Consider the following 25397-nt stretch of genomic DNA (forward strand, 5'->3'; position numbering starts at 1 on the left):
AGCCTTTAACTCAGTGCTATTTCTGACATTTTGAATTGCAAAAGCTTCCCGGATGGGAAGCGAAATGTCTTCAAAATTGGGGGGAAAAAAGTCCAGTGGATTGTTTTTAGACTTTTTTGGAATTACTATGACTTGGATGACTAAGAATCTTTACCAGCCTAAAGGCTGTTAACACAAGGAATAGAGTGTTGTTCAGCATGGGGGTGAGTAGAAAATGAAGGCTAATCATGTTTTGGGTGTAATATTCCTTTAACACAACTAAAGTTGGCAAAGTCTAACACCAGCCAAAAAAAGGGTATCTGGTACACTATCCACATGTACAAAATAAGACTTTTTCAGAATACATATTGACCATTCTTTTCTTGAAATCAAGAAAAAAAGCATTGTCTAGTTAAAAATGTACATTTTCTAGCTTTCTCAAAATAAAGAATATAAAAACACAAAATTAATGATGTCACATATCTTTATTTATCTGTATAACAATTTAAATTTCTACATAATAACAAAAACAGTTACCTGATTTTTATCTCGCTGACAACTGTCTTTTAATCAAAAGTGCACAAAGACAGTGACTGTCTTAAAATAAGTGCTACATAATTAAACTTTAGATAAAACAGCAAGAATAGAAATCGGTTTAAATTAGCAAATTATTCCACACCTACTTAGTTAGCGCTCTTATAAATGCTTAAAAAGAGACAAAAACCAATAGAATCACATTCTGATTTAGTAAAGGGATTAAAGGAGAGAGCACAGTGCATTATTTAAATCACCAATCCTCGGTGTCGTCCAGTACAGCCCAGTGGGCCTGGAAGGCGCTGAGGCCTCCATGATATCTGCCACTGAGGAAGCGCAGCTCAGCGTCCGGGTGGGTGGCATACATGTTAAAGGAATGGCCTGAGGGCTGGCCCACGAACAGTGAGCGACCCTTGTTGGTGACAATGATCATTGACTGAATGTAGTGAGCATATTTTCCGGAAATCTGGATGATTCTTTCATCATTGAATAACTCAAACTCTATGGGATTGCTGTATGTGTAGCCAGCAACCTCGGACCAAATGGATCCGTAGCGTACCTGGATCCTGAGGTAAAAGAGAAGAATACAAACATCTTTTAAAAGACTGATTTACTTTTACTCACTGAAAAATAATAAAGGTTTGCAAAGTGTGTATAATGCATACAAAGTGTCACAGGCCAATAATGCTAATGCTACTGATTCTTCATGAAATTAAAGGATGATGTCTTAAATGTGATATAAAAGTGAAAACAATTAGAATATGTATGTCTGCTAATAAAGTATGTTCACCTTTGAAAACATAGAAATTACTCCTAATTGTATCTTGTATTAAGCTTCAGAAGGTGCAGCACATAGCATGCACACCAGCTGAACTGCAGAAATGATCTAGAAATAAGTAAAAATGTCTTAAAATTAAGTGTATTCACCTTTAACGTGGGAAAATAAGATGATTTGCCAATGGCATGAGGATCTTTACTCTTAAAACAAAAATAATTAGATAAAATGCACTTGAATTAAGAAAATGCAATTATTTTTTTATCTTAAGTGTAAATTGTCTTGTTCCATCAGCAAAGTATTTCACTTACCTCCTCAATTCAAGAAAAAAAAAAATACTTATTAAGATTTACTCTTTGTTTTGCAGCACTTCATGTTTTTCATCAAAGTTAGAACTTTCCTCAACCATAATATTGGGAAATATATTATACTTTCACTTCAAAAATGTTTTAAAAGGATAAAGATAAAAACTGAATAATGTTTCAAATATGAAACCCTTCATTTGAAAGAAAAACATGATGAATCTGTGTTTTTCTAAGTCTAAGATAAGTTCAAAGAAACATATCTCAGATGTATGCCAACATTTTATCAAATTAAGCTTAAATTCAAAGTGAAAATCATAATCACAGGAAGTTAATATGAATAAAAAAAAGCTTTTATAACATTCTAAAACAGAAATAGATCAAATTAAAATTTAAATAGTGATCAGATACTTCACACCTAATGTGTTTAACAAAAATAAAACAGCTTTTGTATCATCACCTGTTTTTCTAAAATGTTTCAATAATTTTTGATACATCGGGCTTCTTTAATCTTATAATCATAAGAAGCAAGGCTATGTATTTTTAATTGTTTTCAAGTATAATAAAAATTTAAGCCGTATCTATATTTACAAACTATTTCAAATATTTACTTCTTTCATAACATGAAAACCTCAAATATAACTGCAAAACTGACATATAGCAGTTTCTTTATTCTGTTTTTTAAAACAAAATATAAACTTTTTTTTTTTATAAAAGGGAATGGCCTCTTTGGCATCTCATAAAGTACAAGAAATGGAAAAAGGAAGTTTTCCTCTTAGCTGTTGTTGCATGTAATGTATGATTGATGTGGGGATTCCTGAAAACGCTATGATAAAAGCAACTATCCACTGCTCCGACTTGCTCATCCAGGAGAAGAGAGTTCTGTTTGTTAATGTCTAAAGATTTTACATACAGAAATTATTAAAGTATATAGGAAAAGTTTTAATATACTAATATGGCAGGGATCTAGCACACTAGTTGCTCTTTGGACATGGTTGCTCTTAATGTCTTAGGCTAAATATTATTAAGACCCGACTAATGTTTTCATAAGTAAATTTAAAAACAAATGCTAAATTTAGCATTCTAGTATATATTTATTAAGAAATATATGTTATTTTGGGAAATTTCCATCAAACTAATTAGATAAATATGAGTAAAAAAATAAACTTTTGTAATTCTAGTTCGCAAAAAAAACTTTCAGTTATGCTTTTATTTGATGGAAACTTTATTTTGTAGCTCCAGATGCCTTTGAATTGGTAGTTTAGCAGGCGTTGTAATGTAAATAAAATAAAAAATTACCCGTAGATGTGGTTGCCATAGAGCTCCCAGACTCTGATAGCTGTGATTCTTCCCTCACCAGTTATACTGTATGAGGTGCCACTTCCTGATCCAACAGATGGTGAAAACGAGTAATGGGACTCTGAAAACACAGGAGATTTATAAATAAATAGCTGTATATTTCAGAAGAGCTCTATAAAACATGTAAAGTGAACTCTTACCCTCTGCAAAAACACAAGCAACCAGCAGTGCAAATATGGCGATGTAATGCATTCTGTGAAGCAATTAAACAATAAGCTCAAACTTATTCCTTTACTTTATGTACGCCTAATATATTATTGCATGAACTAAAAACATTAATGGGGAATTATTCTAACCTGTCTGGTAGATGGAAGAAACTGAAAGAAACAGATACCACACTTTAATATCTTAAAATGATCACATTTGGTTCATAAAAAACCTCTCCATAAACAATAAGTGCAAATGAACATACTTACAAATGCTTAAAAATTGTCCCACACAAAAGGTATGGCTTTAAATCGGCCCCCTCTATGAGCAGCTCTTTCCTCAGTCAGTAGTGTCCTCATCTCACATGTTCAACAGGTTCCTGCGCCTTTATACTACTTATCTCAGCACTATCTGCATCTTTTTTTTTCTATGGTAATTTACTGGCTCTCATTGGTTGACACAGGCAGGTATATGCAGAGTGTTTGTCCAGTGTCAGAGCTGGCTTACTGCCAATCTGATGAGAGGAAGGTATGAAGGTATGTCGCCTCACATCCCGTAATGTATGAAATTTCCCTTTAAAAGTTTGAAGGAACAGTAACAAGTTTACTTCTTAAAGTGCTCTAATAGGATATACATTCTACAATTAGCTACATATACTGTTGTCAATTGTTTCTGGCTCAGAACAAGTAACAAGTTAAGCACCAGTTAACAAAAAACAAAAAAAAAACAGCTTAGAGTTCATCCACCAGGAGAGGACACCAGCGAGCCTGAAATTATAACAGGTGAGACTTAAAAGTGTTGGTGTATTGGAAGTTCAACTGCTTGAAAGTTATAACCTTGCAAAATAGGTATAAATGCTGTGAGCAAGGTTTAAAGAGCGAAACTCTGATATAAATGCAGCTTCTTTCTGACCTGGGATCACATTGATGCTCACTAAAGAAGCAGCTGTTGGATCTATTTAAGCATCTTTAGTTAATTTAACACTATCTTTTCATGTCATGTGATACTGTGTACTAAAACATCATTAGTTCATTTTTTTTCTTTAGTCCAACTGCTTTTAATGTTCTTTCTTGTTTCTGCATTTTTTAATTATTATTTATTTTTTCTTCTACTTGCTCTGTTTCTGTTTTATTTTCCTATATTTTAATCATGTAAAGCACTTTGCATTGTCTTTGTACTGAATTGTGCTATATAAATAAATTTGCCTTGCCTTGCCTTGTAATATTGTTTAGATATATTTACTGAATACAAAAATAACTTGTCTCTGTTTGATCTGTCTAATCATATATTGTTGATTCGACATGTTTAATGAAACTTCACTTATGAATCCATTTAATTGTGCTTACCAGAGCAGGTATCTTAAAATTTAAAATGGGATCTCAAAGTATAAATGAACAAAAACAGCTGTGACTTTATGTTCAAAAAGATATTCAGGAACTCATTTAAATTAATTTAATGAGAGATAAATTTTCCTGAAATAATTAGGTTCTCTTGTTGCACAGTGTGACGGCCCTACTGTGCTGTCGGGTGATGTGTAAACTGCCTAAACTAACACTATCAATTAAGGTCCTCTAAGTGGAAGGCGCTTCCATTATGCAGCCACCTGGTTGGAGCGCTGTTCCATTTAGGAGTGTTGGTGTTCCCTGCTTGAGAGGCGCGTCTCCTGGTTGAAGCAAGCACGCCGCAGACAGCCTTCCAGTCCAGACCAGGTTGGGGTCCAGACTTCCTGGTGTGGAGGGACCAGGCGTGATCGCCCCATCCGAGCTGCCGTCTGATGCCAACACATAGTTTATTCTTTGATTCTGCTAAATAAATGCCTTTTACAGGCTTAAAGCACTGCCTGTTTCCGTGTCCCCCCAGTTTTTGTTGCGACCAGTCGAGCCAGGTCGTAACACACAGAATGAGCTGTTGGTTCACATGGGTTGTGCACTTGCAGCATTGAAGTGTATTCTCTAAACCCATCTGCTGTCCACTAAGTTTAACGACACAAAATTTAAACCTGAAGGAGTCAAAGGAACAAAATGTGTCAGTATAAATTAATACCACACAACACAGTAGCTTATCCTCCTTCTATACGTCCAGATTTAAAAGCCATCAACGTCATTTTCAACGCGCCAAAATATGAGGTCACATAGGAGACAGCTTGAGTAATCTACAGGTCACAGGATTGATTTACATGATGGTCAACACAAATCTCACACCTGAGATTTTATTTAATCAAATAATGTTGGAGGAAAGTAGCTATGTTTACGTGACCAAAAGGTTTTGTATTAAAATGACATTGCAGATTGCTGCCAATGGTGAGCAATCAATGTCTACCATATAAATGAAGTAGCTGTAGATTTATGCATGAAACAAATACTTCAGGACTCAATATATAACAATATTATATAGAGTTTGTTTTAGGAAAAAAATTCAAATAGTGAAACTTATGTGTTCATAGAAAATATAAAGATATATGTAACTTAAAAAGGATGGGATATTTAAGACTAAAATGGGTTGATTGCTGACTTTCAAGAATCACAAGGAGGGAAAGAAATCTAATATCTAAAGAAGTTGGTTGTAACAGGATGCTGTACTGAACAATAACAAAGGAAGGAGAAATGTAAATTTATTCTAGAAAGACATGAATCAGTGAGGTTGACGGCAGCCTTAAGGGGATCGTTAGGCAAAGCAATTCCTGCTGCTGCAGTCAGTTTTCCATTAGCCACCACACACAGACATATCATCAACAGCAGCTGTTGTCTAAAACATATTTTCGGCTTTTAAAGATATATTTGTAATAAGCTCAGCTGCGTTATATTGCTTGGTGAAAAAAAGTGGCTTTGCAATCATCAAGCAGCACACATTATGTTGTTGAGCAAATATATTGTCAGTGGATTATTTGTACAACAGCAAAGAATTTAGTTTATACATATGATGCCAATATATAACAAATGACATCTGAGAACATGAAAAACGAACAGTACAACTATTCTGTTCAATCATGCGCAGACCTAAAGCTAATTACTTACACTCAAGTAATAATTTTGAGAAATTATTTCATAAAATGGTTTAAAACGTTTTCTTTCTAAGGAAACACAGCTAATAGCAATTAATCATCCATTTTACAGCAGTCCCTCTAAGGATTACAATGTACTGACAGTGATTGCTTTGAGTGATTCACTTTGCAGAGGTTCTTTATACCGAGTAAGCATGTGTTGACAGTGAAAAGAAAAAAGTCCCTTTTAACAGGCTGAAACATTCAATCAGCAGCGATTGACCAGAGATAATATATTAATTTTATTGATGCTTTAGGGGGAAATTAAAAAACCCAAAGACTATTTTCAAAAGCAGACAGCTCCAGTATTTTCTACAATAAACTGATTTTTAAAGTTAGTTTTCTATCTGCTCTTTATTTACCTATCAGCCCTCTCTCTGTATCTATAATTTTTTTTTTTTTTTTGGTCCAGTCGCCATTTTGCCCTCAACACTTTTTAACATTCAGTTTCACTCTATTTATGTTGACTCCCTTTTAAGGTTAAGTTATTTTTCTCAACAAAGCTTCCTTCTCCCTCTTAGTCGCAGATTTGGATCCAACACCGTGGAGAAAAAAAATTCTTTTTAGTCTAACTGGCCATGCCACATTTTACTCCCTTGCATAATCAGCATCTTTGGACTTACAGGAACCTCTACAGGAAGACTTTTACAAAAATAATAGTAGGATAATGCACAAAGGCAGCGAACAAAAATAAGTGAATGTGATTAAAGTAAAGAGGCTGTTCTCTCAAACGTCACTGAATATCACTTAAAAAAATTACTTTGAGTGAGTGGTTTGTGAAAAACACAAAGAAAAAGACAGTGATTGATTGTAAAATTGATTTCATTGCATTTTAAAGACGTGGATTGTAGCTAATAAAAAACTGAATCTCAGTTTCTCATAAATTTAACATACTGAATAGTATACTGTTTAAGATATGCTCTATCATTGCATAAATGACTGCATCAGTGCAGAGTGAGATGGAGATGATCAGCCTGTTGAATTGCTGAGGGGGATGGAAGCCATGGCTTCATGTCAATAATCCACAGTTTCTTTATATTGGGTGTAAATCAGAACAATAATAGATAGTGAGACTCTTTCAGCTAGGCTAAGCTAATGTTTCTTGCTGCACTCTATTTTACCAGAGGTACGGTTTTTAGCAATATACTATAATTGAACCTGACAAACTATTCAAAAAGATATCACAAAACAAGTTATTTTCTTCATTTAAGTGTTCATATAAAATAAATACATGTAAACTCTTTAAAAAAATGGAAAAAGAGGCCCAAATATTAAATGTTAAAAGTTTATTTAACATTTTATTCTGTTTTGGTTAAATCAAATCATGATTTGTAACATTCAAAAAAAAGAAACAAACTGCTAACTTTACTAAACAATAAGTAATTTTTATAGATGGAATTATTCCCTTACCCTCCACAGCATCATTTATTTGAGAAAAAAGGAAGTACAGAGGAATATTTCTTGTACAATTTGATTTCCACATATCTTTTTACTGAATCTTTGTTATCTTTGCTGGATTAAAATGTTGACAGACAAAGAATTAACTAACCATTTGTGAAGAGATAAGAAGGTAATGTTATTTTACTGGATTTTAGTACAAACTTCAATCAAAGAATGACAATAATGTCTATGATTCTTAAATTATTCTTTATCAAAACAGAAGAAATATCCCTTTTTGGATTGAGAACCTGTTTATTTCCTCTTTCTTCATCATTGCTCATTAATCATCAGTTATGTCAGAGTCAAGGACAGCCCAATGGGCCTGGAGGGAAGAGGGAGCCCCGTTGACCCAGCCGCTAAGGAAGCGCAGCTCGGCGTCTGGGTGGGAAGGATAAATGTTGAAGGAGTGGCCTGAGGGCTGTCCGACGTGCAGGGAGCGGCCTTTACTGGTGACAAAGATCAGCGACTGAATGTGGTGAGCGTACTTTCCAGAGATCTGGATGATTCTTTCATCGTCTGAAAGCTCCAACTCGAGGGGTTCACCAGATATGTAGCCAACAACCGGTGTCCAACCGGTAATGTCGTAGCGGAACTGAAAGCTGAAGGAAACAGAAACAGTGAATTTTCAAGCAAAAATAATAGCTCCTGTTTAAAGACAATCACCAGTTTGTTCGTTTTTTTTTTTCACATAAGTAAAGGTTTTTAACATATAATCCGTTAGAAACCACAACTTTTTGATCCACACTGATGTCTTTCAATTTAGAAAACTGAAAGGAAATATACATATACGACAGACCCCGCATAGAAAAACCCAGTATTACCGACACCATTGATACAGACACTAGACTCTTTTGCTTAAAGTCCTTTGAGCAAAAGTAAAATGATATATAAAACACAAATTACTCTGGATTCTCTCGACATCCAGTCTGAAGCCACCTAGGTGGCCAAAGTAATCCCCGGTGCCAAAGCTTCGGGACGAATAAGATCCGCCCTGAGTAACTCAGAGCTCTAGAAATTGTTGGACTGGCTCACCTCTTAAACATCATGTGGAGGTTGGGGACATTGTCCCTGGATTGGTAGACCGGGCTGGTGGTTCTCATGCATAAGAAGGGGGACTGGATGGTATGTTCCAAATATAGGGGATCACAATTCTCAGCCTCCCCAGGAAGGCCAATGCCAGGGTGCTGGAGAGGAGAGTCTAGCTGACTGTTCAACCTCAGCTTCAGAAGGAGCTGTGTGGTTTTTCGTCCCGGCTGTGGACCAACTCTACACCCTGTGAGGGGTGCTAGAGTGTTAATGGGAGTTACATGTGCTTTGTGGACTTGTGGGAAGGCATTCGACCGGTCCCTCTTTGTACCATATGGGGGGCCTCCAACAGTGGATCTCATCCCTGATTTTGCAGATCTGTTCCTCCTGCCAAGACCTGCAGCAGGAACTGGGGCAAAAGTGTGAAATAGGCGGGATGAAAATCAGGTCTAAATCAGAGGCCAGGGTTCTCGACCAGAAAGAGGTGGCTCGCCCACTTTAAGTTGGAGGAGAGTTCTCCTCAAGTGAGGGAGTTCAAGTATCTTTGGGCCGTCCACGAGTCAGGGAAGGATGGAGAGGGAGATCAATAGACAGACCAGTGCTGCAATGATGTGGCTGCTCCACTGGTCTGTTGTGGCAAAGAGAGAGCTGAGCAAAAAGGCAAAGCTTTTGATTCATAAGTCGGTCTATGTTCCTACCCTCACCTATGGTCATAAAATCCGGATCATGACTGAAAAAATTAGATTACACATACAAGAGACTAAAATCAGCTCTGCAAGCTCCACACCCTACAGTATCTCCTTTGGAGGTGAGGAGCTTGGCCATTCAGGAGAGGCTCAGAGTAGAGCCGCTTCTCCTCCACATTGAGAGGAGAACCAGGAGATGATGGAGGGATTATGTCTCTCAGCTGGCTTGGGAACACCAGCACCAGCAGATATGGAAGAGGTGTCTGAGGAGAGGAAAGTCTGAATCTATGTTAAATTGTTGATGAAACCAGACAAGTATTTCTTTTCTCAATTGATGCCTTTTGTTCATCGTCTTGTTTAAATTTAAAGTACAGAGATTAATTAAGACAAGAGTTCATAAATAAAATTATGAAAAAGGTGGAATATCACAGCTAGAGTGGAGAAAAAAAAATATTCAAAGGAAAACTTGTCCTTTGGAGCATTTTGTTTGCTTTCAGCTAAGGGTCTTCTCATTAGACATTAATTCTTTGAAATGTTTTTGGTCTGGTCTCATACAGGTTATTGATCGTCTCCCCCTGGTGGTCTAAAGGACTTCCATGATGCAGAGCTTTTTAACTTGCAGATATTTGTGTTACTTGCGGGATTGTTCCTTTTCATATCCTTAGTGTGTTATCATCATAAATGTGCTTGCAGTATGTTTGCACTTTGCTACTTTCTGTTTTTTGTGATTGCAGCATTTCTCCTCAGCAGCGGTTTTCCTTTGGATAAGTTTTATGCACTTCAATTTTTTTTTGACAACTTAAATTTTGTCTCTGCTGTACTTTTTGTATTGCAGTTGTATATTTGCATCCCTAGGCCACAGAACCTTAATGGTCCCTGGTTGAAACCATCATTTTCTATTTCTCTACGGGTTAATTTAAAATATAAAACATTCACCCGTAGATGTAGGTGTTGTAGAGCTCCCACACTCTAATGGCTGTGATTCTTCCCTCCCCTGTGACGCTGAATGAGGAGCCGCCTCCTGTTCCTACAGACTCAGAAAAGGAGTAATGGGAGTCTGAAGAAAAAAGGTGAAAAAAATATTGATTTATTTATAAACATCACAAACAAAACCAAGATTATAAAAATTATAAAGTCAATCAGGTGACATAGGTGTAACCTAAGTTTTTGCTGCAGCTGAGTCACATTCGTTTTAATTTCCATAGAGTTAATGTGACTCCCCTCCATCACAGGTGCTGCTCACTCTGACTCGCTGCTATTTAATCTAAATTGATGCCAACCAAATCTTCCTTTATCTTCAGTTCTCTGTTTGCTTAGACATTTCATAAAATTACCAAAATTGTATCTACATTCGCTCAACTTATTGTTTATGTCTGTTTGCATTTGAAAATGATGTTCAATTTGAGGTGAACTTCCCACACATCCTCTTGTGGTAGAAAATTGATCCCTATCGTTTCCAGAGGACATTAATGGAAAATATTACTATCTCTTTGGACTGTTGACCTCTGTTTACTCTCATTCAGTAATTAAAATAAACCTCTTCTTTAATGGTTGAATCAAGCATGAACTTAAAGTGAAGTTTATCTACATAAATATGCCTTTTGTCAGCTTAATTCATTCAAGTAATGACTCCATGTCGTTCATTGCTCTGATTAACTTAAAATACACTCTAGTTAAAAAAAAAAGCTGCAGTAAGACTGCTTAGCATCACAGAGATATTATAGATTTATCCAAGGAACACATCAAAAACACATCAAAATAGTGCAGTTCAGTGCTAATTACACACTTACTATCAGCCAAGGCACAGGCCCCCAGTAGAGCAAAGACAGCGATGTACAGCATTCTGTGAAATGAGTTCAAAAGTTTTTAGACTATTTTGTTAAACAGCACTTCATTTACTTATTTTAAAGAGTAAGAAAAAAAAATGTTCTTACATGTCTGTGCAAGAGTAGTAAAGTAAACCTGAAGAGGAAATAGTAGTACAAGTTAGCACTATTGATCCTTTTTTAGAAGCACTAATGATATTTACCTGAACAAAATATCCAGTCCTTACCAACCATGATGATCAGCAAAACTGAAATAATGAGATACTCACAATTTCTTTTATCTGTCGCATTAAAATCCGTCAAAGAAGTTCAAGCTGTTAGCGTTTGTGTCTGACTCTCTTCTTCTTTCTTGTCTCACACAGTCAGCATTAGCAGCGGCTTTTAATCCAGTGTGACTGCCCTTAGGCTAATTATTAGGTTAATTGCAGATGAATGATCTATTTCCTGGTTGCGCCTGTTGATGAATATTATGGGAAAAGTATTGTCTTACATGTCTTTTGGGTTGAAGGTATGCATTGTACTCCTACAGAGACAGTCACTCCTATGGCATTGTATAATAATACTATTAAGGGCTGTCTGTTTAGAGCACTAGGATTAAAAGAGGACATCCAATGTTTATAGAGTTGGAATTTTTCACTGCTTTTTTATTTTGGTGCCACAGATGTTGAGCAAATACAACTTTGGATCTATTAGCAGAGCTGAGTAGGCAGCCTGGGACTGTCCGCCTTATTGATCTAAACAGTATTTGTTGCAGTTCAGCTGGTTTGGTTGCTTGGTAACTCTGGATTAAGCAGCTAACCCAAGCTACTTCAAAAAGGTGCTCATCTGGGAAGGTCGGGCCATTCTGAAGTCTCTAGAGGGAGTCATACTATCGCTCTCCACTGAGGTTGCTTCCAATGACATATCTTGTCAGGGTCTTTGTTTTTTGTTTTTCTATTGTAATAGAGCTTCCTGTCATAGAGAGGATCTTTGTAGTGCTGCTGTACACTGAGAACATTTCTTAATCAAGATGACTAGCTTGTTTATAAGGAGTTGAAGGATCATCTCTCTTCTCCGTATAATTACCCCTGATGGTATTACAGCCAAAGACCTAAACCAGGAATATCTTTCTTGTTGAAATCTGTTTTCTTGTGAATCTCTTTAACATTCAACCAGTGAACCTCAGTCCGCCTCTGATTCTCAAGGAAAAGATCTTACCTGTGTGCAGCAGTTCTCAGTCTTCATCATCTGCCTTCACGCTCTCCAGCACGACGTCTGTTGTAGCACCAATGCGCTTAGATCTCTCTCACATTTTCCTGGACTTCTGGGGTACAGTCTCCAAAGCCCGCTGAATCAAACCCCTACAGATCCATACTACCACCCCTTCATCTCTCAAGTAAGCAAATCCATCAGTCATGAGTAGTCATCAACCAACTCCTTCCTGATCAGCCTGCTATCTTCTCTCAGACCAACTAGAAATTTCAACTGACTTCCTGTAGTTCTCTGCTTCCAGATTCTTATTGCTTTTATAAATAAAATCTTAAAAGTTAAAATTTGACTGTTCATGTGATTCTGCATATGGGTCAAACTATAAACAAAACTCACAAATCTTTCATTTTTAGAAGAGGTCATTAAACGCCATAACATCCCCAGCACCCAGGACTGCTTTGCAGGAAGAATATGACAATCATGGGTTCATATTTCCCACATACTTTAAATATTATCTGACATACAGGTAAGTGGTTATATTTTCTTTCCCAGCTACAGTAAAAGGCTGCAATTTGAAATCTAGGCCCCGTTTCCACAGGTGTAATTTTTTTTTTATCTAATCCCATTCATCTGTGGGTCTTTCTCTGCATTCTGTCTTTCTACCAAATGTCGAAAACAAGGTTAAGTGTTTTCTGTAGGTATTAAAGTGAGCATATATGGTTAGTTTTCCTCTCTGTTCCGGGCATGTTCCACCAGGAAGAGACCCAGAGGGAGACCCAGGACACACTGGAGGGACTATGTTTCTCGGCTGGCCTGGGAACACCTTGAGTTTCCCCTGAAGTAGCTGGCCCAAGTTGCTGAGGAGAGGGACCCGTGTGCCTCCCTTCTGAAGCTGCTACCCTCGTGAACTGAGGGTCGGACGGACAGACAGACGGATGGACGGACAGACAGACGGATGGACGGACGGATGGACAGACGGATGGATAGATGGATGGATGGATGTTACAAATATGGGTCAACTCAAATTTATCTCATTGGGTTTGTCTTTAATAACTAAAGTGACATGACTGAATAGTTTAATAATAGTTTAATAAGTGAATGACATAAAAACATAGATAATTAGCTAATCAAAGTAGCTCAAATGTTTTCGAATACATTGTCATAGTCAACCTTCTGATTTGTGCTTCTAACTAATTAGAGGACACTTGGTATGGTAGATTATTATTTATTTATTTAGGGGGTCTTTTGAGTATACTTTTAAGTATATACAGTATATACAGCCAAGTTTATGTGCATGAAAAGGAAACCAAGCCTGGAATATGATTATGTTTATTTATTATCAGATTATTTTTATCAAATTTTACAAGAAAGAAAAAAACATGATTTAGATGAAACTATAGTTCGAATAAACAAACATGGAAGGAGATAATCTTCACTAACCTATCACACATATGCCATACCCTTCTATAATACTTAGGGTTAATACAATTTTTCTTAAAATAAAAAACAAAATAAGGTAGATTAATATTTTTATTGAAACCAAAATCTATTAATTTTGGAGGCTGCACAGCAAAGAGTTTTGTGCCAGATGCTCATAGATACATGCTGATGCTAAATACTAAGCTGCAACTACAAATACATACAACCCTGTATGACATTGTATAATCACCACAGGCTTTGCTTTTCACACAAACATATGCTGACTGGGTATCTATGGGATAATTGTTGCTCTAGAAGCTATTTAGATGTTTATTTTGATTGTCTTTTGTTTTAGTTTTCCTTATGCTTTGCTCTATGTTTTCTTTCCCTCTCATCTCATGCACATGTGGAATCAGACTTCTAGGAGCTACTGTATATCTGTTTTGTATGTTGTTTTGTTTTTTCTCTTTTCCATTTAATCTTCCCTCTTTCCTCTTACTCTCTCTCCCCTTAATTCTTATACCCTCTTCCTTTCAGTCTCTGTGTCTGTTCTATTTTTATTCCCTAAATTATCAATGAAGTTACATATAAACGTACAAAACAGAACCTTAATACAACAAACATAATGATCTGATTGTGAAAAAAACAATCTGTTGGGCCGTTATCTAGCTCTGGCATATCTATTCCCAGAACTATATTGGTAAAGCACAAAGAAAAAAAAGAAAAAAAGAACAGAAAATGGAATTCCCATGCTATTAAAACAGATTTTAAGCAAAACTTGAATAAATGGTTAACAGTTTTACCAAAAAGACAAAAATGAATCATAGTCTAATTCAAAAAGTGAAGAAAGGGTAAAAACGGTAGAGAAAAATGCAAATTAAAAGATGGCCTCTATTTATCAGCAGATTTTCTTCACCATTGCTTAATGATGCTCACTGCTGTCAGCATTGAGGATAGCCCAGTGGGCCTGGAGGGAAGTGGGAGGTCCATGAACCCTGCCGCTAAGGAAGCGCAGCTCGGCGTCTGGGTGGGTAGGATACATGTTGAAGGTGTGGCCTGTGGGCTGACCAACATGCAGGGAGCGGCCCTTATCGGTGACAAAGATCAGCGACTGAAGGTAGTGATTGTACTTCCCAGAGATCTGGATGATTCTTTCATCCTTAAATAGCTCCAACTCATTAGGTGCACCAGATACGTAGCCAACGACAGGACTCCAAACCCCCTCGTACTGAAGCTGGAAGCTAAAAAAATAGGAAGTGAGGTGTGATATTAGTTTTTTTATATTGTGTAGGAATAACATATTTATGTACCTTCAAGTCACAGACAATAGTCATAATAACATAAATAATAGACTTTTTAAACTCCATTTGTTTAAACATCTTTATTTCTATCTGTTTTGTATCTGACCATAACTTTCTAAAATTCACCCATAGATGTAGTTGTTGTAGAGATCCCACACTCTAACAGCTGTGATTCTGCCCACCCCGGTGACGCTGTACGAGGAGCCCCCTCCATATCCCACAGACGGCGAAAAGGAGTAATGAGACTCTGCAAAGACAAGAAAAATACATGGGAATTGCTATTATGAGGTTTAAGGATGGATTGTGGATTTCTTTATACGACACAGAAGCTTTAATGTCAAAGACCCCAGAAACATTAATTTGAAAACTGCGGTTTTTGACTTCTCTGTCCAAAGAACACCTTCTAAGTCTTTACTAAAACACTTTGCAGCAAAAGTTGGTCTTGGTTTTATATTTTTCCTAGAGAGACCTGTAATATCAAATTAACAGTTAAAAGCCCTTTTGAGATTCTGTTGTGATATTTTTATAGTTATGCTAGATTTCATTTATCAATTTGCAGATTGCTTTTATAACTTGCTAGAAGAACCAGATCTGGGCATGTTTGTTTTAATTAGAGTGCCTCACCATTTCAGACTATTTTTTTTGTACACTACAATGACATGAATTAAGGTTTTTCTTACCAGAAATTGATGTCAGCAGATCCTAATATTTTCACAATCATAAATGTTATAATTTAGATTTCATGGAAAATTATAAACCTCTTTGTGATCAGCTCTTTCTGTAAATTAGACTTGATGACATTTCAATTTCATAAAAACCAACAAGCTTACACTTAGGGTAAAATCCAGCATTAATTCATGCAGGGCTTGCTTTTCTATTTTGTTAGTAAATTTCGCATCAGTAAACTAACATATTTAACATTACCCACAAATTTCTCCTCACAGATTTTAAACATCATATCTACATAATAATCATAAATGAAAGAATCATTCGTTGATGACTATTTGGATTTATCAGTCTTAGGTCTTTGGTTTGCACTCTGGAACTTTTTGCTGTCTACTGACCTTTTTGAGGAAGTAATATTTTTTGTTTTTATAAAATCTCCAAAGATGAAGCTGCAGACTCAACAATGACTCATTTCTAAATAAGAACAAAGGTTCATCTGCATATTTAAATATAGTGAAAAAAAGTGTGATACTTACCATCAGCCGAGGCACAGACCAACAACAGAGCAAATACAGCGATGTAATGCATTCTGTGAAGCAAATAAATAGTGACTCAGACCACTTTGCTGAGCAGAACTTCACTCAATCAATGTAATTAATAAGGTGACATAAGAAACTGGGATATTTTTACATGCCTGGAAAACGGTTTTTGCAGGATAAGCCAAACTAACCTACAGGAAAGTAAGGAAAGAGTAAAGTTTGATCAGATATACTGTAACACAGCTTCCCCTGTTTGTGGTGTCTGATAATGTAAGACAATTAAATAAACAACTAATTGTCTGCTGACTATTAAAAATTTTAAAGCACTTACAACTTTCTCAAATGTTCTCTAGCACATTCAGAATCTTTGCATCTGTATCCAGATCTTGCTTTGGTCAGGCTTCTCTTCTCACAGGTTCAGTACCAGCACTTTTATAGCAGTGTGGCACGCCCCTTCAGATTACAAGGTATTTACAGTGACTGGTTACTTTACTTGTAGTGCAACTGAATCAGATGTGTTGGTGAAAAGTAACACCTTTTTTTTTTTTTTTACAAACCAATGTTGAGCTGTAAGGATGCAAGGTAATATGCAACATTAATGTTGTCTTTTTAGATGTGTACATAAACATTAGCAATGTTAACTTCATTTATTTTTTAACATAGGGCTTTGGTATGACAGCTATAACTGGAAATACAACCTCTTCGAAGGTTATCATGAACTGTCTTCTAGGAATCTATCACTTGTACTTCTAGGAACTGGATCAGCAGGCAAAAATCTTTTCAGGAAAACTGCATTTGTGTGTCCAAAAAAAAAGAAAAACATTTGTTACAAGAATCATAATGTTAAGACCTTAACAAGACAGAATTGTGCTTCTGTAAAATGATGTATTATGATCCTCAAATGTTTTCTTAATCTAATGTGGAGTCTGGTATCAATATTAGTTGTTATATCCAGTCCAGAGGTGGAATCATTTAAAGTCTTTTTGGTTAGATGCTGTTTAGTATTCTGAGAGGAATCCAACTGAAATAAGAGAAAAAAATCAGACTGCTTCAACAACAAGAACAGACCTGGAAAAATGCCCATTCACCTTTTTCTTCCTTTGGCACATTTTTCTTCTTTGACTATTTGAGCTGATGTAAGAAGTAAATTTGTCCGCTGTGAGCTCAATAAAGTCAATCAATCAATCAATCAATCAATCAATCAATCAATCAATCAATCAATCAATCATAATGGGAAGATCTTCTATTAAACAGCTGTTGTAAAGCACCCCTCATGACTCCAACTGGGATTAAACGTGTAAGAAAATGGATGGATGGATGTAAAAATGATAGTGGGGGCTGCAGTTGGTATGGTCCCCATTAGATGTTTCTGAAATGGGTAACACATATTTCTTCCACAATTACTCTTAATACCTTGATTCAATACAGCACACACACCCTGCAATATATAGTTTTTTCATATTCTCACTGATCTCTATTTATTCACTGGACTGCTGATATCCTGTTGGTAGTATAGAGTGGAGTAAAGTCACCGGACGCCATATTGGTACTCCCTAGTTAAATCGGTCGCAATGGAAACAATACGTGCGCTGCAGCATTGAACAACAAGGATTTTATCATTTTTAGGGGAGCTTAAGACTTTTAAAATAAAGATAAATTCATCACTTTGACACACACTGTCTATTTCATATCATAAGTAGATTACTGTAAATTATTATAAATAGGTAGGCACATCACATTGCATAGTTGGTATGAAGTCAATGAAGTCTGTAAATCATGTAATATAACATATTATATAAATCCATCACAACAAAATTTATGTGTACTGGTTGGGCAAACTCCCATGCACCTTCCAGGATCCTGCTCAGGGTGTAGAGCTGTCCACTGTGTCCCTTGGGGGTTCCTGTTGGGGGTACTCCGGGAGTATGGAGTACCAGGCCCTTTAATAAGGGCTGTTAGGTCTCTGTACAACCGGTGTCAGAGCCTGGTCCGCATTGCCGGCAATAAGTCAGACTCGTTTCCGGTGGGGGTTGGACTCTGCCAAGGTTGCCCTTTGTCACCGATTCTCTTCATAACTTTTATGGACAGAATTTGTAGGTGCAGCCAAGGTGTTGAGGGGATCTGTTTTGGTGGCCTTAGGATTGCGTCTCTGTCTGATCATGTGGTTCTGTTGGCCTCATCAGGGCGTGACCTACAGCTCTCACTCAAGCGGTTCGCATCAGAGTATGAAGCAGCCGGGATGAGGATCAGTGCCTCCAAATCCGAGACCATGGTCTAGAGCCGGAAAAAGGTAGAGTGCCTTCTCCAGGTTGGGGAGGATGTACTGCTCCTAGTGGAGGAGTTTAACTGTCTTGGGGTCTTGTTTACGAATGAGGGTAAGGTGGAGCGGGAGATCGAAAGATGGATTGGAGAGAGCTGAGCCAAAAGCAAAGCTCTCGATGTACTGGTCAATCTATGTTCCTACCCTCATCTACGGTCATGAGCGAAAGAACGAGATCCCGAATACAAGCGGCTGAAATGGGTTTTCTCCATAGTGTTTCTGGGCTCTCCCTTAGAGATGGATGGATGGATGGATGGATGGATGGATGGATGGATGGATGGATGGATGGAAAATATATGTGTTAATGGAGCATAATAATGATACAGATGTGCCAAAAGTGCTAAATTGCGGATGTACGCGTAATTTACAGGTACTGATTACATTGTTAAGTTAATTACATATTACATATGATTTCAAAATTTTACATCAAGAATGACTTACAAGTACTTGTCTGTTCATGCTATAATGCATATACTTTTATGCTGTGTCTGATCATTAGCCTTTAAATCTGACATAGGTTTACAATAGAGCTAAATTAATGGACCAATTTAATAACTCCACAGAGCTTCAGTTTCTACACTATGTAAAATCACATAAATTGGCAAAATAACATGTAACATAAAATTCATATTTTGCTTTTTGCTCATAGCTACAACAAGAATCTGATCATTTGTATATACTATAAAAACAATTATGTATGCACACACGAACACAATCACACACACACAAATATAATTATTTTCTTTATTTTTTCTTTGTTTTCATCAATACAACATGCAAAATATTTCAGCACATGACCTCTTTAAAGGGGAAATATACCAATCACTTCAAAAACAACAGCATCATCCATTTAATCAAAAATTGCAACTTTGACATTTCACAGTGAATTACTTTGTATTTACTCTACTTTCTATTTTCCAATGTTAGACACAATGTCATTGGCTAACTAAGTCAATGTCTTTGAGTTGGTCCAAGATAGCCAGACCGTTACGCTACATACTATACTATAGGATACATTGGCGTATATATGAATCTTCTTGGTTAGTACAGCCACTGACTGTAAAATTACCCGTGAAACGTCTTCCCACAGCCGCCAATGAACATACTCTATTCTACATTACAGTCTCTAGATCATGGATTAGATGACGGCGGTCCAGATCCGGACCCACCTGCTGGCTAATCCGGACCCAACCTGGTTTAAAACATCTATAAATTACCACATGTTGTCGGACGGCAGTGTCTAATTTAACTTGCACTGCTTCTCTTGTTCATACGGTGAACCCTTCCAGAGTGTCCAGGACCAGGCTTAGACACAGCAGGCAAACCTGTGGCAAGCCGGGCAGTGGGAAAGAGGGAGAAGATGATGAGAAAAAGTGAAAAAGTGTGGACTGCTGGAAGAACTGCGGTGAACTGGTGACAGAAAAGTGAAATGGTTTGAGTATGTTTGGCTCAACCTACTGCTGTGAAGCAGTATTCTCCACCATGAACATAATCAAAAATAAATATCGATCCAGGCTCAAAATGAGCACCTTGATATGTCCTTGAGAATGGCTTTGTCGCCATTCAAACACAGGGCTTTACGCTTTAGCAGTGCAAGACAGGGCAGCGTAAAGCCCACTGCTCTATTAAGCCAGAATTAAAGGAAGAAAACGGTCAGTTCAGGGGTTTTAAAATATGTGAATCAGGAAATTGTCTATATACTAAACTGAACGATTCCTGTTCTCTACTTAAAAAAAAAAACACTTTAGATTTTAAAATAGAAAAATTTTCTATTTTTTTTATTTTATTTTTTATTTATTTAAAAAGTCAATGTATAACATGGATGCATAAACACCTCATTTCAATCAATCGATTGTCACGTGTCGGTCTTAATCTGACCACATAGATACCAAAACACATAAACTTGCTCTAAAATAAAAATTGTAACAGAGCCAGAATAAAGAACAGGAGATTTCTATATAAAGCGAGGTAGATTTATTTATAAATATTGTTTCAGGTTAACTTAACAACATTATCATGTTTAGCATTTTCAGAAAAAATAGGAACTTTAATTTAAAAAGTAATCACATATTTTAATTATTCATTAATACTGTATATTGATGTGAATATCCCATTTTTCCTATTTTATTTGTGCAGTAAAACAAACAAATCTGATGATAAGAAACTGTTATATTTAAACACAGATTTTTAAATGATTAGTAAATGATTAATTGAAAGAATTCCCACATATCTAAATTACCACTTCATTATTCAACAGTGCAATTATAGAGCCCTTAATTTATGTTGTCCCCTCATCTTCTCTTTAATGTCCTTTAGTTTTATTGGATGGATTGAAGGATGGATTGATAATCGCCCAATGGGTTCCCAGGGAGGTTATCCCGCTGTCAAACCGGCCGCTGATGAAGACCAGCTCTGCCTGGGGGTGTTTGGGGTACATGTTGAAGGAATAGCCAGAGGGCTGACCGGCATGCAGGGAGCGACCCCGGCTGGTAGTAAAAACCACAGAAGACAAATGGTGGGAATACTTTCCAGAAATCTGGACAATGGCTTCTCCTTCAAACAACTCAATCTCCTTGGCTTCACCGGATACATGACCAGCAACAGGGGACCAGATGTAACCATATCGAAACTGGATGCTGTAGAGTAAGAAAAAATATATGAGGTACTGCAGAAAACAAAAACTGCTCTATACAACTACACCTCTAACTAAAGATGTAGAGGAATATCTAAATATTTCTTATTTATGTACCCTCTGATGAAGCTCCAATAACTATCCCAAACTCTCACAGCAGTGATCCGTCCCTCTCCTGTTATCATGTAAGAGTTGCCGTTTCCATCCCCCACCGGTGGGGAAAACGAATATTGAGGCTGTCCTGGAATTAGACAAAAGCAAACATCACCCTTTAGAAACAAGATCGCTTTAAAAACAGATGCATAAAAAATGACGAACAAATAAAATATTTGTATAATTATATAAAGTACATGTTTTCACAAGCTCTAAGTCTGTTGTTTTTAACTCAAGTTTAGTAACGCAGACTTACGGTCAGCAGCAGCAAAAGCAGCAAGTAGAACAAAGACGGCAACAAAAAGCATTCTGTTCAATATAAAAATTAAGGATTACATTTTTACCCTAAGAAATTCTGTTTCAGAATTATAAAGTGATAAATAAACAAAGATTGTACCTGTCTGTTTGGTTGCCTTGTTTCTAAATGAAGCTGTGCTCCAGTATGTTCTCTCTGTGTCCATTGCATGTTAGACTCCACCTTTAATTCTCCCGTTCTGTGTTTCGTCTGATCTGTTCATTGGTTGGAGTTTCTTTTCTTCTCTGTCTAAGTCAACATGCCAGTAATCTGTTTACAGGTATAAATATAGCACAATGATGGTAAATATTGTTATTATGCAATAATTTTTATTTCTTAAGTGTTGCTGTATCTTTGTAAGAAGAATGAATAAATAAACTGTACTTTCATAAAAAGAAAGAAAACTTGACTTAAGAAGTTTAAGAAGTGTCTCTTTCTACAGGTGAATATACAGTAAATGGGTTGGGTTTTGACAAAATCAGGAAGCAAATGCATCATGACTCTGTCTTTTCTGATCCTTATCATGGAAGAAGGCAACCTTGACAATGTTGTTTTTGGCAGCCATTCCAGTTTTACTACTAGTAAAAAAAAAAACAAAAAAATGTTTTTGTCCCAATTGAGCAATATCTATGTGAGCTTTAGTCAAGTTAAACTCATTGACATTCTTCATCCATCCATGCACACTAATAACACACACTTGTCCCAATTGAGGGAGCGAGGGGTGCTGGTGGCTATCTCCAGCTGTCTACGGGTGAGAGGCGGGGTCCACCCTGGACAGGTCGCTAGTCCATCGCAGGGCAACACAGGACATACAGCCATTCACACTCACACCTAAGGAGAATCTAGAGAAGCCAATTAACCTAACAGTCAACAAGTTTTTGGATTGTGGGAGGAAGCCGGAGAGAACCCACACATGCTCAGGGAGCACATGCAAACTCCGTACAGAAAGACCCCTGGCAGGGAATTGAACCCAGAACCTTCTTGCTGCAAGGCAGCAGTGCTACCCACTACATCACTGAGGGAGCGGAATAAAGATAGGATGGGGTACAACATTTTTTATTTCTGCTTTGAACAACATATTAGATGCATAATAGGCAGAAAAGTCATTAGTTTTGTTTGTCCGATGAAGCAGCTATATCATTACTCTCGCCTCATACCCTTTCTTACTTTCTCAACAGTATCTTTTTATTTCTGTACATACTGATAAAGACATAATGTAACAGCTAAAACAAAACACAGTCTCTGGCAAAAGGTTACTTACTGAGATAACAGAGGCTCTGTCTTTGTTATGTTATATTTAAACCAATCCATTGATGTACCAAAAAATGCATCCCCAGTTTTCTAGGCAGTCTAATAAAATGGAGTGTTTGGCAGTGTGTAATACGGCACTAATAATACCAGCGCTGTGGTTCTTCCACAGCCTGATTGGAAGACGTTGAAGCAGCTGGTCGCTGTTACGCTACATTCAGACTCACGTGATAGAAGCAGCAAAAAAGTGCCTGCTGCTTGTTTTTTGATGCTTGTACATTTTAAGGTCCAACGTGCCACAAGAGCATCCTTGATGCTCCTGAAAGCGTCCAGTAAAGTGTGCCCAGATGCATCTGATGCTCCTGTGCTCAATAGCAGAGAGTGGCTTTGCTATATTTGCTGTTAAAAGTGGCTAAAAGGAAGTTTTTATGTTTTTAAGTGAGAAAGTCCACCTCAAAACTTAATTTGTGCAGTCATTCGATTCTGCCTTCAAATATTATTTTGCTTTCGGACCAGCACAAAACCCCTGTACAACAGCAGTGCACTGTCACTGGAAATCCCCTTCAACAGCAGTTACTCTTTTTCAACATCAGTTTGATAGTTGAAAAAAAAAAGGATGTGTTTAATATTCAAGTAAAATCAGCCGTAAAAACAGCTAGAGCTTTCTTATGGAAGGTTGTGAGTAAAACATCAATGGCAGCAGGAAGAAGAGCTTAGTTTAGTAACCTCTTCAATACCCCTTTTCCAATAGCCAAAAAAAAGAACAGTTTAAACCTATAAACAATCTGCTTTCAGGTTCAGTGGGAATGGCTCACTGACCTGTATTGAGCCGGGTCAAATGACTCGGCAAGCAACCTGGGGTTAAAATCGCCTTCAAATGGCTTGGCTCCAAACCGCATACGGTGAAAACAACAGACCTAGGTTGACCTGCTAGTTTAAGTGAGATCATTGATGTACAGATGTCACAACAGTGCACCAGTCAGGCTTGCAAAAGCAACTTTCCCTGCATTCGATAAACAAGACGCAGCGCTTATGAGAGAGATTTGCACGGACAAAAAGTACCCTGACTACGCCCTGGCTCCCTTCCATGTTGCTCTCCGTTCTTTACTTTCCTGATATCTTTTGCACAACGCTAACCATTGGCATCACCAATGTGCTGGTGAAGATTCTGTCATCCAGATGATAGTCATTCCAACAGTTCTGAACTGTTTGGTTAGTGTGGAAGGAGATGGAAACCTCAACATTTAGAGGTTTATTGGAGAAACCAAACAACCTTTCAAAAGCCGCATGTCTCAACACAGGAGAGTTACCTCCTCCGGACGAGACTCTGCTGTCCACCCACACCTTAAGGACAAAGTACACTCATTTGAGGACCAGAATGTTTACCTTTTGGATAAAGAAGACAGGTGGTTTGAAAGGGGTGTGAAGTAAGGGTACTGCTCCCTGATCTCTTGGGATCTTGCAGTTTTAGGTTTTAGCTGATGACCTCGCAGAAGAAAGATGATCCTGTATTTTTCAGTTTGAAGTTATAACCATAGAGCCTCTATTTAAATGAGACTTTTGCTTTTTAGCAACAATCTTCACATTAATTAGGGCAATGGAATAAATTATGTCTAAAATTTGAAAAACTAAGTTATTTACCATCCCTGGATGATGACTGGCCACAGCAGTAGTGTAGCACAGGGGCTCATAAGGGAGCATCAGAGGGTGATTGGATAAGAGGTAAAGTTGAAATAAAATTTTCATCTAGGCTTAATAAATTGCAAAAGAGAGTTGGAGACAACAGGCCTACTGGTTTTAATATGGTTATTTTATATCTGACTACCCCTTCATACATTCTGTCCTGGGATGCAAACAGTTGCATACAATGCTTCAGCATTGCAATTAGAAAGCATTGTATTTTAATTATACTGTGATAAATAAACTTTCATTTGTTAATTTGTTGTAATATATACATATTCAGTCCCAATTGAGTGATTTAAATATTTGGGAAGTAGGTAACATTTTGCATCTTGGATGTTCTAATATCTGAAACTGTAAAGAGCTGAGATTATATCCTGAGATTATGTTTCAGTTTGCATTCTTCTTCTTCTCATATGATGTGCTTTTTGTTTTGTCTCTTTTCATTTCTCTTAATTCCAGTAATCTGGTTCACACAAAAACTGTAGCTTATAATTGGCAAACCATTATCCATCTGTGCTTGTTTTTAAAATGTTGAATGAATTGAGGAGAGTGAATTAGGATGTACTTTGATGAACCAAAAAACATCCACCTCCCTTTACTTTTGTTTATCATGGCATTTCTACATGCAACATATCTTTAAACACAAACATTAACTGTTAGTAGACCTCAGCACTTTCTTTCCACGTGTGTTTCATTCCACAGATAAAGTTACAGTAAATAAGTTGGGTTGGATTCTTCTCACCAGGAAGCAAATGCAAGGCGACTTCTGGAAAGGCGGATTAATGTTTTTGATAATTGTCCAGGAAGAAGTTTTACATTCTAGCTACTTGGCACACATC

General features: G+C 37.0%; 4 protein-coding genes across 4 annotated transcripts; all 4 read right to left on the bottom strand.

The window, feature by feature from the left end:
* Nucleotides 1-445: 445 nt before the first annotated feature.
* Nucleotides 446-3516, bottom strand: LOC119778048 (zymogen granule membrane protein 16-like). The gene is made up of 5 exons (XM_038277087.1): nucleotides 3366-3516; nucleotides 3246-3266; nucleotides 3090-3142; nucleotides 2890-3010; nucleotides 446-1079 (listed from the first exon to the last, which is right to left on the bottom strand). Exons 3-5 carry the CDS (start codon nucleotides 3139-3141, stop codon nucleotides 767-769), a joined length of 486 nt encoding a protein of 161 aa, XP_038133015.1. The 5' UTR covers nucleotide 3142; nucleotides 3246-3266; nucleotides 3366-3516; the 3' UTR covers nucleotides 446-766.
* Nucleotides 3517-7496: 3980 nt separating this feature from the next.
* LOC119778096 (zymogen granule membrane protein 16-like) lies at nucleotides 7497-11269 on the bottom strand. Its single transcript, XM_038277193.1, has 4 exons — nucleotides 11223-11269; nucleotides 11079-11131; nucleotides 10225-10345; nucleotides 7497-8175 (listed from the first exon to the last, which is right to left on the bottom strand). Exons 2-4 carry the CDS (start codon nucleotides 11128-11130, stop codon nucleotides 7857-7859), a joined length of 492 nt encoding a protein of 163 aa, XP_038133121.1. The 5' UTR covers nucleotide 11131; nucleotides 11223-11269; the 3' UTR covers nucleotides 7497-7856.
* A 2346-nt stretch (nucleotides 11270-13615) lies between these two features.
* LOC119778091 (zymogen granule membrane protein 16-like) lies at nucleotides 13616-16672 on the bottom strand. The gene is made up of 5 exons (XM_038277188.1): nucleotides 16559-16672; nucleotides 16383-16418; nucleotides 16225-16277; nucleotides 15149-15269; nucleotides 13616-14962 (listed from the first exon to the last, which is right to left on the bottom strand). The coding sequence occupies exons 3-5, from the start codon at nucleotides 16274-16276 to the stop codon at nucleotides 14644-14646; spliced, it is 492 nt and encodes a 163-aa protein (XP_038133116.1). The 5' UTR covers nucleotide 16277; nucleotides 16383-16418; nucleotides 16559-16672; the 3' UTR covers nucleotides 13616-14643.
* Nucleotides 16673-20358: 3686 nt separating this feature from the next.
* Nucleotides 20359-21836, bottom strand: LOC119778095 (zymogen granule membrane protein 16-like). Its single transcript, XM_038277192.1, has 4 exons — nucleotides 21730-21836; nucleotides 21589-21641; nucleotides 21297-21420; nucleotides 20359-21183 (listed from the first exon to the last, which is right to left on the bottom strand). The coding sequence occupies exons 2-4, from the start codon at nucleotides 21638-21640 to the stop codon at nucleotides 20850-20852; spliced, it is 510 nt and encodes a 169-aa protein (XP_038133120.1). The 5' UTR covers nucleotide 21641; nucleotides 21730-21836; the 3' UTR covers nucleotides 20359-20849.
* Nucleotides 21837-25397: the final 3561 nt, after the last annotated feature.

Source organism: Cyprinodon tularosa, unplaced genomic scaffold, assembly GCF_016077235.1.
Source record: "Cyprinodon tularosa strain WSP-4 unplaced genomic scaffold, ASM1607723v1 ctg13, whole genome shotgun sequence".
NCBI classification, from domain to species: domain Eukaryota; kingdom Metazoa; phylum Chordata; class Actinopteri; order Cyprinodontiformes; family Cyprinodontidae; genus Cyprinodon; species Cyprinodon tularosa.

Excerpts from the sequence above, each read along its gene's own strand:
- LOC119778048 (XM_038277087.1), bottom strand. The coding sequence starts at position 3,141 with ATGCATTACATCGCCATATTTGCACTGCTGGTTGCTTGTGTTTTTGCA. Across the intron at positions 3,011-3,089 it reads TGCTTGTGTTTTTGCAGAGG|AGTCCCATTACTCGTTTTCA; the intron begins GTAAGAGTTCAC and ends CTGTGTTTTCAG. Across the intron at positions 1,080-2,889 it reads TATGGCAACCACATCTACGG|GATCCAGGTACGCTACGGAT; the intron begins GTAATTTTTTAT and ends CTTTTACCTCAG.
- LOC119778096 (XM_038277193.1), bottom strand. The coding sequence starts at position 11,130 with ATGCTGTACATCGCTGTCTTTGCTCTACTGGGGGCCTGTGCCTTGGCT. Across the intron at positions 10,346-11,078 it reads GGCCTGTGCCTTGGCTGATA|ACTCCCATTACTCCTTTTCT; the intron begins GTAAGTGTGTAA and ends TTTTTTCTTCAG. Across the intron at positions 8,176-10,224 it reads TACAACACCTACATCTACGG|CTTTCAGTTCCGCTACGACA; the intron begins GTGAATGTTTTA and ends TGTTTCCTTCAG.
- LOC119778091 (XM_038277188.1), bottom strand. The coding sequence starts at position 16,276 with ATGCATTACATCGCTGTATTTGCTCTGTTGTTGGTCTGTGCCTCGGCT. Across the intron at positions 15,270-16,224 it reads GGTCTGTGCCTCGGCTGATG|AGTCTCATTACTCCTTTTCG; the intron begins GTAAGTATCACA and ends TTGTCTTTGCAG. Across the intron at positions 14,963-15,148 it reads TACAACAACTACATCTATGG|CTTCCAGCTTCAGTACGAGG; the intron begins GTGAATTTTAGA and ends CTATTTTTTTAG.
- LOC119778095 (XM_038277192.1), bottom strand. The coding sequence starts at position 21,640 with ATGCTTTTTGTTGCCGTCTTTGTTCTACTTGCTGCTTTTGCTGCTGCT. Across the intron at positions 21,421-21,588 it reads TGCTTTTGCTGCTGCTGACC|GACAGCCTCAATATTCGTTT; the intron begins GTAAGTCTGCGT and ends GTCTAATTCCAG. Across the intron at positions 21,184-21,296 it reads TATTGGAGCTTCATCAGAGG|CATCCAGTTTCGATATGGTT; the intron begins GTACATAAATAA and ends CTTACTCTACAG.